Source organism: Podarcis pityusensis (genome assembly GCF_964106645.2).
Source record: "Podarcis pityusensis genome assembly, chromosome: 6".
NCBI lineage: Eukaryota > Metazoa > Chordata > Lepidosauria > Squamata > Lacertidae > Podarcis > Podarcis pityusensis.
This window is the reverse complement of record NC_138030.1, coordinates 81,792,000-81,804,112: the sequence shown is the minus strand read 5'-3', so window position 1 is coordinate 81,804,112 and position 12,113 is coordinate 81,792,000. Positions and strand designations below refer to the sequence as shown.

The following is a 12,113-nucleotide window of genomic DNA, read 5'->3' as shown; positions in this document are numbered from 1 at the left end:
CTGCTCTACATTTTTTGGTCCGAACTGGCAAGGTGATACCAAACTCCCCACACTCCCTTCCACCCTGCATCTCCCAGGTCTTTAAGAACTGGGTCAGCCCTCCCTACTTCTAAAAGGTTAGGAATGGGGGAGGGTCACAATAATAAAGTTTCCTTGACCTGCTTCTCCTATCTCTTCCATGATATGCATACCAACTATCTTGCCAGCAGTGGTGAAGAGTGCTGCAGAAAATTCTTTGCAGACAGGAGATAAGGGAACAAGACAGTAGCAATCTCTCTCCTTCACCCACCCACCCACCCACCGCCAGATTACACAGTAGTAATCATAGTCACTGAGCACACAATTTCCAAGTTATACTGTGAAGACCCTAATAACTCTCCTCCTCTTCAAACCCCCATAGGAACATAAAATATCTAATCTTTTCTATTCCTGTGTTTGTAAGTCCCATTATAATCGCTATTTGAAGAGAGCATGTCTCTTGAAAAACACTGGTTCAAGACATCCTCTAAATATGATATAATTAGTTTTCAACAAAGAATCTGTTAAATTACACCACAATACTATAGTGTTCTAACATTATAAGAGGCTGACTTTTTGTCATTTATCATGCTTGTAATGTGATAAAACACTTTTAAAAAGAAGATGACATTTAAAACACACATTTTTTTACAAAGAAAATACGTCTGTGGCTAAAATCAATGTTCTTAAAGTGTGAAGTGGGTTTTCCCAAAGGGCCAAGAATCATTAAGTAGTAAGGTGAAGACGTAAGTAGATAATAGGAACAGAAAGAGAAGAGGAAAAAATGTCAAGAAACTATACCCCACCGAAAACAGCTCAGAAAACACCTCTCTTCTTAAAGGCACATTTAGGCCACAATTGTCCCAAGAGACATATTTGAAACCACAGCAAACCACATGCAAAGAGGAGCTTTTCATGTTTGTGCAAAAAACTATAGATCTTCAGCTAGCTGAATGGTTTGTCCAGCTCCTATATCCAGAAGAACAAAGCCAGGACCCAAAGAACCATACAACTAGCTTTGTGTGCCCAATGGGGTTTTGAATTTGTAAACAATGCCAACTCACAAGCCACTTTTGAAGCTGAGAGTTCAAAGGCAGTTTGTGATATGACATGGTGGCTTGCTGTTCAAAGTAATAAAAAAAACAACCCTAGGCAAGCCTATGCCCTTGGATGCACCTAAAATAGCACTTTGGACCAAGTCTTTGTATGCAAGGGAGTCTTTTGATATCAGCAGGACTGACTTTTGCATTTTAAAAAAAAAATCCTTACTCAGCCAGGAAGATAATTTGGGTTACCTTGGGCTACTCACTATCATTCAGTTTAATATGCATCTCACAGGATCATGGTGAGAATGAATAAATGATCAGAATCAGGTCACTAATTGTTGCAATTGTCACTTTAGTAACAAAGTTTGAGAATGCTTGACCCAGAAACTGAGAGTGTGATGGCTGGACAGAGCGCAGGTAGTCTGCATGCAGCCCCCAACCTCATTTTATGTGGCTCCCAGAGCCTCCGAAAACTGTCTCATTCTTTCATCCCATCAGAGTTTGTTCCTTCATTTCCACCTATTTTTTCTGGCTTTTATCCCTCTTTCTACCTTATTTCAGAATTACTGGAAGGGGTGGTATTCTACTTGTCAAAAATAAATTGATACTTCAAAACTTTTTTCTGATTAGACAGCTTGGGAAAAAGAAAGGGGGTTGCCGTCTGAAAACAAATTTGTAGGCTGTTGCCTATATGTGTACATATTCTGCATCTGTATGTATGTGTGTCAGTCATAAAGGTTGTGTAAGTCTTAAACCAGTCCCGATATGCAGTGGTGGACTGGATGAGGGCCAGTAGACTGAAGCTGAATTCTGGCAAGATGGAGGCCCTGTGGGTGAGTGGTTCCTAGGTCTGGTAGATAAGTTGATTGCCTGTTCTAAACAGGGTTGGGGAGAAACACACACACACACACGAGGATCATGTGTTGGTTGGGGATATTCCTGGATTCATCTTTGTCACTAATCCAAATAGCCTCAGTGTCTTGGAGCACCTTCTATCAGTATTGGCAACTATAATAATTCTTGGATAGCAACAGTTTGGCCACGGTGATCCATGCATTGGTAACCTCGAGGTTGAATGACAGTGGTACCTTGGGCTACAAACGCTTCAGGTTACAAACACTTCGGGTTACAAACTCCACTAACCCAGAAGTGGTACCTCGGCTTGCAAACTTTGCCCCAGGATGAGAACAGAAAACGCACGGCGGCAGCGGGAGGCCCCATTACCGAAAGTGGTACCTCAGGTTAAGAAATGTTTCAGGTTAAGAACAAACCTCCAGAACGAATTAAGTTCGTAACCCGAGGTACCACTGTGCTCTATGTGGGGTTGCCATTAAGGCCGGTCTAGAAGCTGCAGCTGGTGCAGAATGCTGTGGCTAAGCTGCTGTTAGGAGCAACCTACCACCAGTATGTAACAGTACATAAAATAATCTTCACTGGCTGCCAATTACCTACTGGAAAGAGTCTGAGGTTTTTACTGCTGATATACAAAGCCCTAACCAGCCTAGAACCTGTTTGCATGGAAGTTCACCTCTTCATGCAACCCTGCTTGAACTCTTCTGCTACATGCCCAAAATGTTATTTTAACAAGTACTAGGCCCAGAACTTTTAGTGCACTTTGCAATGCACTCCTCCCTGGAATTTGTAATCAAATCAACAATTTGTTATTTTAGACATCTCCTTCAGGCTTTTTTATTCAACCAGGCTTTTACATGGTAGCATAATGTTCATGCTGGTTTTTCAAAGTGAATTAACATACTTTGATTGGTCTAATTTTGTATTTTATTTCTGTTTCTTTCAGGTATACCACCACAATATTCTTGAGTGGTGGGCAGTTTATAAATTATTTAAATAAATAAGGTTATCTCCTTTTAACAGCTGGTGTTATTGTCCAGAATCAGATGTACAAATTTAAAACATCAGCTTCTGTAACTGAAATGTGGTTTCAGTGAGCCTTTAGCACACAACTGTTATGACAACACTATGGCACTATTTGTCTATTTAAGGCAAACGTGGTTGAGATGATCACATACAACTTCCTGTTTGCTCAAAGGAGAACAAAGATGTACAACTAAATTTAAAACACAAAGGGGATAATCAAATTTCCTTCATTATTTATACCACCCCCCCCCCGTCATTTCTATTCCGAGAACCAAATCCATATACAGTAAACGATCCCTAATTTAGCATTAAGTTGCCTACACTACAGATATAGGGTGGTGTTCAACTATGTTTTAATCAGACTCACTGAAATTAATGAACATGACCAAGTTAGGGCCATTATTTTCAACAGGTCTACTCTGAGTAAAACTTAGTTGACTACCTCCTACAAGGATATCAAAAGTTTATCTAATGAACAGATTAACATACAACCACAATGTACATCCAGGTATCAGCATGCAAACAACCTAAATTCTACTTGAAACATAATGTTACCATTTAGGGAAAACAACATGCTAACACTATTGTTCTGAGACTTAATGGAAATTCTAAGAGCATAAGATGATTTTTCAAAAGTAGCCCACCAAAGTTACTAAATTACACTCTTCAAGCCTATTAAATGAAATTAGCAATCAATACAGTGGTACCTCGGGTTAAGTACTTAATTCATTTCGGAGGTCTGTACTTAACCTGAAACTGTTCTTAACCTGAAGCACTACTTTAGCTAATGGGGCCTCCTGCTGCCGCCACGCCACTGAAGCACAATTTCTGTTCTCATCCTGAAGCAAAGTTCTTAACCTGAGGTACTATTTCTGGGTTAGCGGAGTCCGTAACCTGAAGCATATGTAACCTGAAGCGTATGTAACCCAAGGTACCACTGTACTATCCCAGCTGGCCCTCACACAACAACATGCAAATCACTTGACACACATCTCCCTCACTTTCAGGTCTGGATGCCTAAGAATTCATTTTCAGATATATAATTGATTGCAGAGGCCTCTACATCTTAAGAAGTTAGAAGGGTAACTGATTAACACAGTCGTTATTCCTGCTAATAAAACACCCTCCAAACAGGAGCACATTTCCCAGTATTTCAACAAAGGGCTGCAGATTGCAAAATGTGACCCATCGACTGCTCACTGCCTATCTCTGTTTGACGCAACTTAGCAGCACAAACCCAAATGTGACTTCCGTTCCTGAAACCTGGATACTTTTTAAGTCACCATAAAGCCTTTCTCAGTCTTCCCCTCTGCTTACAGACTTCAGCATCACAATACTGGAAAGTCCTCATGGCTCGTGAGGAGACCCTCCCTGGAGCCCAAAGAGAATTTTCCCTATAGATTATGAAGGAGCAGCACTCTGGTGCTTGCTGGCTTGAAAAAGGCATGTGGGGCCCCTGCTGCTGCTGTGCTACCGCGCTCAGAGGTGAGAGGCAGGAAAGCTGGTTTCCAGCAGGTCTTCTCTGTGTGGCTTTCCCAGCGTCTCTGGGCTTGTGGTGCTCTGAGGCAGAGGAACTCCCCTGAGTAGAATCCCTTCTATAGCCACCAAATGAAGAAGGTTCAAGGTAAAGGTCCAGAAGTAAAGTTTTAAAATGTTTTAAAAGGACTTTATGAGTTCTCTCTAATGCTGCACTACTCCACTCAACAGCTGTTGGGCAGGAAGCCGTTCCTTGCAGCAGGGCTTGGCTAACATCCTGCCTTCTGAAGCACTGCATCAGTGCAATTTCTCATGGGGTGCAATGCACCCTGTACCAGCACTGAGACCATATCTCTTTCCCACCATGTCAGTGCAGGGGTGGTGACTGGCACTATGCTGAAGAGAAAAGGCTGCTATATAGGATGCCAGTCATTCTTTTATGGCATCTGTTCTCATACAGACTGGGCCAGAAGGCTGCCTAGCAAGTGGAACAGAGTCAAACAGTCTTCCCCATTTGCCAGACTCAAGACTATACTTGTGCCATGGCAATGCACACTCCTGGAACCTGGGTCCCTGGTGCTGAAGCACACATATATGACTAGGTTTCCACTGAATTTTGCTTTGAACGCATCCATTCATCCCTTACAATGTACAGTCCACTAAATAATAGTAAAGTTCAAATGAAGGTTCAGACATGTTTGAATCAAAAGCTTGAGCTTAACAAGAAGCCAGCAGTTGTTCAGCAGTAATTGTCAAGCACTTGTCTCCTTTTACTTGTTCTTGGATACCACATACTTTTTTCAGCAAGATATATAGGGCAGAACCATCTGCTTGATGCCTTTGTATGTTCACCTGCACAAGCCACAAAGCCAAGGGCTGTCAACTTGCAAGCAGTTATCAGCAGCATCCTGCAGGTGTGGCCTGAAATGCTTTGGCCAGGATGTCTGTGAAGACTCAACACAAATTGAAATGTAACCAGTAGTATGCCTTGCAAAGTTAGTTTGGTCCAGCAATATTTCCAGTTCTGGGGAAGGGTTGTAACTCAGTGGCAGAGCATATTCTTGGTGTGCAAAAGATCCAATGTTCAATACCCAGAATCTCCAGGTAGGGGTAGAAAAGCCTGAGACCATGGAGAGTAGATAATAATGTGTTAGATCAGGGTTTCCCAAATGTGGGTCTCCAGCTGTTTTTAGACTACAATTCCCATCATTCCTGACAGCTAGGGATGATGGGAGTTGTAGTCAAAAACCAGCTGGAGATCCAAGTTTGGCAAATCCTGAGCTAGATGGATAAATGGTCTGACTCTGTATAAGACAGCTTCCTATGTTCCTAATATTAGACTGAATTGCAATATGAGCTGGAAAACCTCACTGAGAAGGAAATAAATGTTTTGGTTAGCAACCAAACCATCAGGGAAGTTGCTCTCCACCCAAAAGTGATGCCCACTGTGGGCTTAAACAGTAAGCACCAGGTTCCTTTCTGGTCCAGCAAAGACTAGTGTCATTTTGTTACGTAGAAAAGCATCTTTCTTCCTCAATCACACAACAAAAGTGGAAGAAGCTGTCAACGTGAAACTGACAAATCTTAATATTAGTGATAACACACTAGGATTTCTGCTTTCTTAAGGCCTCCACATGATTTTACAATATATATTTTTTAAAATGTAATGTTGTCTGCTCAAACTATATTTTTCAACCTGTTTCTACCAACCTCAGCAGCCACATACAACAGCCCACTAACTGAAAATGAAAAGTTCTCTGAAAGGAGAGTGGGGATGGCATGTCAAGCAAGTGGCCACCTATAACACACAGTTGGTGAGCTGCAATTGGCTTGAAGAGTCTCGTGTTTTCTTTTTTGAGGAATTCTTGTAGTCTATTTTACCTCACTTCAAGATCCAAGGCAGCTTATAATATTAAAAAGCTAATACAAAAGTTCCTAGGAAGCTCAGAAAATATATTTTATTTTTCAGCATCAAGGCAAGCTTGGCTTAATCCCCAAAGCCCCCCCCCCCCCCCGAAATAACAGCATAATCACAATATGCCAAAAAACCAAGGAGCAACAAAGCTAAACAGGCTTCCTGGGAACTGGAGTTCCAAACCCCAGATTCAGTTACTAAAAAGGCCCTATCATATGTGAACACCTGCCTCATACCAGACAGCCGGGCAGGGGGAGAAGGAAGTCACAAAGCAAGGTTTTGGATGAGGTAAGGCAACAGTAATCAGAGGTGGGAGGGAAATCTGAACAATGATGGGGAGAAACTGTCACTGATGCCCAAATATTACATATAAGTAACACGACACAACCTTTCCATCAACTGCAAACTAGTGAAGTGTTAATGTGAATAAACTGACTCCTATCAGAAGATACATATTAATTATAAGATAACAAGCCAGCATTACACTATTTTTAAAAAATACTTCAGCAAAAGGGTTTTTAAGAAATACAGAAAGATTTGGAAAATTTCCACCAGTGGACATTTTTCAACAAAAATCCGATAACTATATAGGTCATATTAAGGTCTTTTTGCCTCCTAGCCCAGTCTTTCCTGCTGCTCAGTCTTTGCAGGGAGACCATAATTTTCTGCTTCTGATATTTCTACAGCAACACTTATGACTGTGATGTCATAAACTCAACCCCAACTTCACAGCAAGATCAAGCACAGTGAGCAGATGGGATGCAAAGAAGAAAGCCCATTTAAAATACAAATCTCTTTCATAAAGAAGAAAAGGGTGCAGGCACAGAGGGTGAATGGGTCTCATTTCTAAGTATGACATATTCAAAAGATTATCCTAGCATGAAAATCTATTTAAGGCTAGACCTGCAACAGACCAAGTAACTGTATAATTCAGTACATTTTATGTTAAATTTATTAATTTAAGTGGAAGGTAGAAAATGCTAGTCAGAGGAAGGACTGTTATCAGTATCAAGACAGAGTAGGGGAAAATGTTTAGAAAGTGGGGGGAAATAAAAGAGTTATGGTTTTAAACACACAACCTCAAACAGAAAGTCCCCCACCTTCACCAAATGTACATATGCCTTCCTATACAACATTAGGGACCCTGTTAGTGGAGGGATGTGGAACATCAGTCCTGGGGGCCAAATGCAACCCTCCAGGCCTGTCTGTCTGGCCCTTGAGACTCTTCCCAGGCCACATCTCCCACCAGTTCTGTGTTCTTGAACTGTGACTATGCTTCTTCCTTGCCTTGGTGGAACACAGATAAGAATTTGTGAGTGCATGTAGAAAGCTGCCTACTGTACAGAAGTAAAATTCACCTGAGGTGCTCTGCCCACTTTTGCCTCTGACCCTACCCACCATTGATATGTGGCACTGGAACTACATTTTTAAGAGTTGTTTCCTGTGATCCTGGAATAAAGTTTAATAAATGACTCTATCATATGGATGAAGCCCTAGGCAGGGCACTGTTTTACTTGTCATTTGAAAAAGACCAGGTCCTTTAAAAAATTTATTTGATTCAGAATTAAATCCAAAAATGGGAGGGAATGGTAGTAAAATGGATGCAGCTGAAGACCTGGGACACAAGATGAAGATCAAAATTATTTGGAAGTGAATTTATCCTCTATGGCCCCAGATTATCATTAAGTTCCTTCAAATCCTACAATTCTGTGATATTGACCTTGAAAGGGTCCTATTTAGGAAATAAGCATGTGCTGAATTTGTGAATTCAAGATAGAAAAATGACCAAACTAATCTCTTGCAAAGCTGAAAATATTATTTACACATACTGTGCCTTAACAGTCAGATGAATTCATAGTATTCCCAGTATAATGCTGTGTCCTCATTATACTGTGCTACCAACAATTGACAGACTATGATAGGACTCTGCCCTGAGACCAAACTAAATTAAATATAACACAGACAGAAGTGATAATAAGTAATACAGGGTGGAACCTTACACCTGTAAGAAAATAATTAAGACTTTTCAAAAAGTGTTTACTTGTTATTGCCAGCAAATCCTCTCATTTAAAAATACATTGACTAGGATGTGGCCTGGAAGGCTGGTATGAAAATCTAAGTCATACAGCGATTATTTCCAAAGTGCAGAGTGTAACTACCCAACTCTCACCATATGAAAGAGCAACCTAGACACAAAGGGCAAAATGAAAAGGGGAAGGCAGAGGAACACATACAAAAGAGACATCTAAAAGCATCAGTCTCTCTGACCCAAATCATAACTAAGGTGGCAGCTGCAGGAGCATGTGAGGGAAGTTAAACCTTAACAAAAAAATTAAAGAAATGGTAACCTGCTAAGGCAGGTATGAAATTCAAAGAAAACAGACAAGGATATCGCTCTTGAGAAGGCTTGGCTCAAGAATATTTTCCACCTTCCCCTCCCCACCAAGTTACAGCCCACTTTCCAGTCATAGTGCCCTGAAAGAAAGCTTGCAACAATGAATTATCAAGAAGTCTGAACTATTAGTCCCAAAACCAGAATGAGTTTGATTCAATGATTTCCTTATTCCATCAGAGGAAGGTAAACTTTGGATCTATCCCAATGAAAGTCACTAAAACGATAAACGACAGGACTGAATAAAAACCAAACATAATAATTTTACCCTGCCCAAACAGGCCTTGGGTGTCCTTCCCAACAACCTTTATGGAGGTCAACCTGCAGTCTTTGTGAAGAAGTGTATTACACAAAACAGCTACCAAAGAAACCCCACTCCTAGAGAATGTCATTGTAAGCTCAGATAAAAAATGTACCTGACAACCACTTAAATGGTCTTAATGGTACATAATGCTTAAAAGCTACGTGACTACATCTGCAGAAGCCTCTGGCTTACACACTCCCCCTTCTAGTGTGGACACAAGAAGATCAAAAGCTTCTGCTTCCATTTTTGACGAAATACAATTTCACTATTTCTTCCAAAGCCAAAGGAACTGTTGTTAATTTACTCAAACAGGCCAGGATCTATTGTGGCTTGTTCACTAACAAGAGTTTGAAGTAATCAGAGTTTCACAAGTTCAGGCTAATAGGGAACTCTGATTAGTTTAAAAGCAGAAGCGTTCAATCTGCTCTTCATGGCCATATCAGAGGAGCAAATGAACAAACCCACAGTTCATTCAGACTCATTCCATTAACACTAAACTATTGCTTAGCACTGCAGTCAAACCAGCCCAGTGTGGTAGGAGTTTATATAGAAGGCCTTTTATAAAGGCCCAAGCCATTGAGGAATCTAAAAGGTCAGCTCTGGCCCTTTGAATTTCGCTTGAAAATTAACTGGCAACAAGCAGAATAATATGGGGTTGCCAACTCAAACAATATATTCTGAGTCCAGCAGTTTTACACACATATGCACATGGAGTTCACCACAAAAGCCACACACACAGATGACAGGCCAACCAGCCAGCAAAAGTATAGCAACTCTTGCACGATACAGTCCAAGCAAAGTGGCTGTTAATAATCCTACTGCAGCATTTTGGGTCAACTGAAGTTTCCAGACTGTTTTCAAGAGCAGCCCCATTCATTCAAGAAGCATGAAGGGCAAAAATAAAATACACATAGTGCCAAGTGTGATTATTCTAGAAAAGAAGAACTGAATTATCAAAAAAAAGTGACTACACAAAAACAAAGAAAAGCTGAGACATGCCTAGATGCTTTATAAGAGATCTAATATGAGAAGTACAAAGTACTGGACTGCACACAAAAAAGTCTCATGATCAGAAAATTGTTTGTTTTAACCAAGAATGAGAATAGAATCAGGAGTCAAGTATAGGAGGAACTGAATGGAGGACCAAAGAGTGAACTTTAAGTAAGGAAACAGAAACACATGTAAAGAAGGAAAGCAAAATGCAGTGTTGGAAAGACATGCAATCCAACAGGAACCATGAAATGGTGTTGCACACAGCGGATCAGGGAATGGGACAAGTCGATGACATGAATAAGTTTAGCCTATGGCAACCTGAACAATGATGCAATCCAAAGACAAAACAACCCACAGGGCAACAATACCTTGGTGAAACAAACCAGCTGACATTCGGTATAGAAGCAGCCCATAATATTGCAAACAACAAATGTTGGAAATGAGAAATCTTGGCAATGTCTTATATGGCAGTATTGTCAACAACTGATCATTGCTATTGCTCAGTGACTAGAGACCTCAGTGCTGATCATACCATTTCAAAAGCTCCGCATAAAGGCACAAAAACACTTCTGCTTTGGCATACTGATTTTCTTCCCACAACACTAGAAAAAATTTCAAAGTTTGTGGTCACATAAACCACATAGCATATTTCTGAAGAGGTTGTTTAAGCATGTTATTCCTGTACCTTTCATACAGAGTGGACCAGAGGTAGCCACCAACAGTCAACAGTAGAAGAGATGCTTTTTCCTTTTTGAAACATGCATCTTCATTTCACCTCATTTTATTTGTCACAGACATGCTAGAAACAAGATATTGTGTATATTTTTCTCATGTTTGTATTATCTAAAAAGTCTAGTATCTGCTGCCTCAAGTAATTTAGTCCTAACAGGTTTGTTCACAACCCAAGTTGCAGAGGTGTCTGTAATAAGGAAGGAATAGGCCATCCCAGTGCCCCAAGCCTAACGAAAGAACCAAACAAATAAAAAGAACTGATTTACACAGTTAGGAAAGAAAAATCACATGACACAGCACTCCCAGGATGGTACCATTTCAAGATGCAGGGAAGACAGCACATGTGACGACTTTCATTCAAGAAAAATTCCCTCCAAGTAGAAAATTAGCACTAGCCAGCAGCCTCTCCCATACACACTAACTCTCCACAAGCAAATTATATGATGCTGCGTGCCAGAAACTAAGACATGGCTCCCTACCTAGATCCTTAAATGGTACAGTCCTGAAATAGCATGGCTACTTACAGGGGCATAGCCAAAGAGAAAATCACCTGCTTAAAACATTCTAATTATACATACTGCTAAACACAACTTATTAAATTCATTAGAATGTGCAAATTGAAAAAGGTCAGAAAAGCTAAAGCATGAACTTAAAGTAAGCTGCATGTCTCCAATTAAATATTATATTTGTCGCAACTAACAATAATAGGGGTAAATAAAACACATGTAACATAGTAAGCTGTAATTAATTTTCCTATTATTGAAAATCTAGTGTCATAAAAAAACCAATTTAAGCAATAATTAAGCATATGTCTTTCGATATATTGCCTACATTTAAAAAGATATGTGAAATAAATAACCTGAACATATATTTTGCACCTTTGATTTATATGGATGAATACAAATGGCTAAAGTATATTACCTTCATTTTCAGAAGCCTGGCATTTTACCTGTAGCACCAAATCAAAAGTACTCTCTGGATTTTCCCTGGAAGTAAAAACAAAACATTTAATTAGTTATGCGTGCATCACAAGAATGCAAACTATCTGATTACAAGGGTATTATCGCTGCTTTTGGTTAACATTCAACTGCATGTTGACTTTAAATTGTTCTCCTCCTCATATCACAAAGATATTCCTCTCTATCAATCCATGATGAGATACACACATAATTGCATCAAGATTCATGTCCAACAAACAATTTTCAATCTTGCAGGACAGGTGGTCTTCAAGTAATACACAATCTGTTTCCACGTGGATCTGATCACTGGATGATGGGAGCAAGGGCTCATGTGGGGGGAAAATAGTCATGTGAATCCACACGGAGGCTGACAAATGCAATGACTCAGATACCCTGTCAC

The 12,113-nt window shown here is 40.2% G+C and overlaps 1 protein-coding gene across 2 annotated transcripts in view; it reads right to left on the bottom strand.

Annotated features, from left to right (window-relative positions):
• Positions 1-12,113, bottom strand: part of DENND1B (DENN domain containing 1B) — a 185,653-nt gene that overhangs the window by 167,776 nt on the left and 5,764 nt on the right. For both annotated transcript variants that reach the window (XM_081010763.1, XM_081010764.1), the window contains exon 3: positions 11,676-11,740. In XM_081010763.1, the coding sequence (XP_080866889.1) occupies positions 11,676-11,740 (65 nt within the window). The remainder of the gene's footprint in view (positions 1-11,675; positions 11,741-12,113) is intronic.